General features: G+C 36.4%; 1 protein-coding gene across 1 annotated transcript in view; it reads right to left on the reverse strand.

The window, feature by feature from the left end:
- Positions 1 to 2,866, reverse strand: part of BBS2 (Bardet-Biedl syndrome 2) — a 51,738-nt gene that overhangs the window by 41,529 nt on the left and 7,343 nt on the right. The window contains 2 exon segments of the mRNA XM_012657420.1: positions 806 to 937; positions 1,190 to 1,315. Coding sequence (XP_012512874.1) covers positions 806 to 937; positions 1,190 to 1,315 — 258 coding nt within the window.

Here is a 2,866-nt window from a genome sequence, read left to right on the forward strand (position 1 = left end):
AGCTGAATGGGGAGAAAATCATACACACTTAGTTGAATAAGTGAAAACAGTAAAATTTCCCATAAATAAAACAAAAAATGGCATAAGACCGTGCATGCTCCTACTGCCACCCAAGAGTTTCAATCCCCCCCCAGTAATCCAATGCTCAGGAAGGTTCCCTGTACGGGAGGATCAACAGATTCAGTCAGTGAAGAAAAAGTAGCTATTATAGCTTTTATCCTGCCACGTGGCTGTACATGTTGCCAGAGCATATTTCTTCACTGAGCACCTAAAAATGCTCCCTGGTTCAGCGACTTCCTCTGTCTACAAATGGAAGTCCTGTTTCAAACACCAGAGCTCAGTATCCATGGACAAGAGAGGGGCAGGTTAGTGCCCAACACAGGACTTCACACTTACTTACTGCACAAGCAGCTGATTTCTAGAATAACCATTAGAAAAATTTCAAAGGCTAAGAGCCAATCTCTAAGACTTTTAGATTCCTGAAAAAGTAGGCCAAAATTGAGCACTACTTACAAATATAGTTTCAAAGTATCAGAGGCAGTTTTTAAAGCTGTGAATATAACTGAGGTCCCATCAACAGTTCTGCCCTCTCTGCCCTCTCCTGTGTCTTTTTTTTTTAAAATCATCCTGCACGAAATGTCACCTCCGGTGTCTCTGAAACACCATGGCCTTGATCTTTGTATTAGACAACCACAAGTGATTTATTGTTCAAAAGAGAGGAGAAAGACAAATGAGGTCAGTTAGCTCATCGTTTAGCAACAGAGCTCCAAAATCAGCCATGAGAAGCTAACGCTTCTCTCAAAACTAATGTCACTGTCATGGGAAAATTTATTCAGCTGAACACACAAGAGAGGTTATCTCCTCTCCCACATACCTCTTTCTTCCCATCACCATCAAAGTCACACAAGGCCAAGGAATGAACATTGTCTCCAGTAACCTAAAAATAAAATCCAAAATCATTAATATGCCATCTTTTTTTCACTTACTCCAGATATATTAGCTACAAGAAGAAGATTATACAAATGGATGTTATTCAAATTATTGATGTCCTTTTTTAATATACAGAATGATAAATATTGTTCTATTTTGTTTTTTATTTTTCAGTACAGTCAGTGGTTAAAAAAACACAAAACAACATTAAAAATAAAAATGCTTAAGAGTACCAAAAAGAATGTTTTATTCTTCATACCGTCCAAAAGAGATCATTTCCTTCATGATCAAAACCCTGCAGAGCACAATTTCCACCAATAATTGCAAGAGGAGAGGAAATGTCTCCCAGTGTCCCCAGCACAATTGCATTTGCCCCATCTGCTACCTAAAAAGAAAAAAAAGAATACATTATCTCAGACACAATGATGCGCAGGCACACTGGAGGTAACGTGTATCCATATTTTTATTCGGACACTCAAATTCCTCTGTTGTCATTAGTGAGAAGCTACATGGTCTCTTGAGAGGGCAGCCAGGGCTGTCTACTGAGACCCATCACTGTGGTTTCTGCAACAATGAACACAGATCTAAGGTAAACTCAGAACCTTGGCTCTCACACTAAACTGCTACAATAAGCTGCTATGATAATCCCAGGCTTTCTGAAACTTAAGGTTCTAGAGGCCAAATTCTCCAGAAAATCAAGACTTATGTCTTTAAACACTCAAACTTTGTAATTTATTTTAACTATTTTGGATGGAAATCTTTTTAATACTTATTAGCCAATTATCTTACTACTACTCTTTTTAATTTTAAAGTTACTAAAAAGTACAAAGAATAAAATAAACGACCATAGTCCCATCATCCAGAATAAATATCTCAGACTTATTGAATAAAATACATAAGTATAGTTTAATTTATTTTTGAAAATTCAAGAACATCTTTTCAAACACTATTTATTGTACAGGAAAATAATCCTTACTTGTATAATCTTTAAGTAGGAAAACTATAAAGATTGGCTGGCTATACAGGAAAAGAAAAGACTTCATAAGAAATTAAAAATGTTAAATGGCCAGTCAACAACAAAATAAAGTTAAATGGTAAACAATGAACTGGGGGGAGGGGGGGAACCCTGCAATATATAAGATAAAGAGTTATTATCTTTTGTTAATAAAAGGTTTATAAAGGCAAACAAATAAAAAAAGGGTAAACACCGCAAGCAAAAAAAAATTGAAATGAAAATTCATTAGAGAAGAAATACACACAGCCAACAAACATGAAAAATGTTCATTCTCACAATATATTATATCATTTCTCACTGTTCAGATTAGCAATAAAAAAGAACAATAATATCCACTGTTGGTTAGCGTGTAATAAAACAGGCAGTCTCATATTCTCGGGGGGAGATGGAAAACAGTAGTCTTTCTAGAGAGCAATTTAGCAATATCTATCAAAAATCTCATTTAAAAAAATGTTTTTGACTCAGCAATTGTAAAGTTGAGTCCTTGTGATGTTACGATAATTTTATGTATCAACTTGGCTAGGCCACAGTACCCAGATATTTGGCCAAACATCATTCTAGAATTGCTGTGGGGATATTTTTTAGATGAGACTAGCATTTAAATCAGTAGACTCTGAGTAAAGCAGATACTGCCCATAAGGTGGGTGGGCAGCATCCAATCAGTTGAAGGTCTTAATAGCAAAAAGACTGACCTCCCCTAGGCAAGAAGGAATTCTCTTGCTGACAACCTTCAGACTCGAGCTTCAACATCAACTCTTTCCTGAGTCTGCAGCCTGCAGACCTACCATGCAGATTTTAGACTTGCCAGCCTCCACAAATCATGTAAGCCAATTTCTTAAAACAAATCCTTTCCCCTCTCATATCCTATTGGTTCTGCTTCTCTGGGGAACCCTCACTAATATATTCCTAAACTCAATTTCA

Source organism: Propithecus coquereli, unplaced genomic scaffold (genome assembly GCF_000956105.1).
Source record: "Propithecus coquereli isolate 6110/MARCELLA unplaced genomic scaffold, Pcoq_1.0 Scaffold540, whole genome shotgun sequence".
NCBI lineage: Eukaryota > Metazoa > Chordata > Mammalia > Primates > Indriidae > Propithecus > Propithecus coquereli.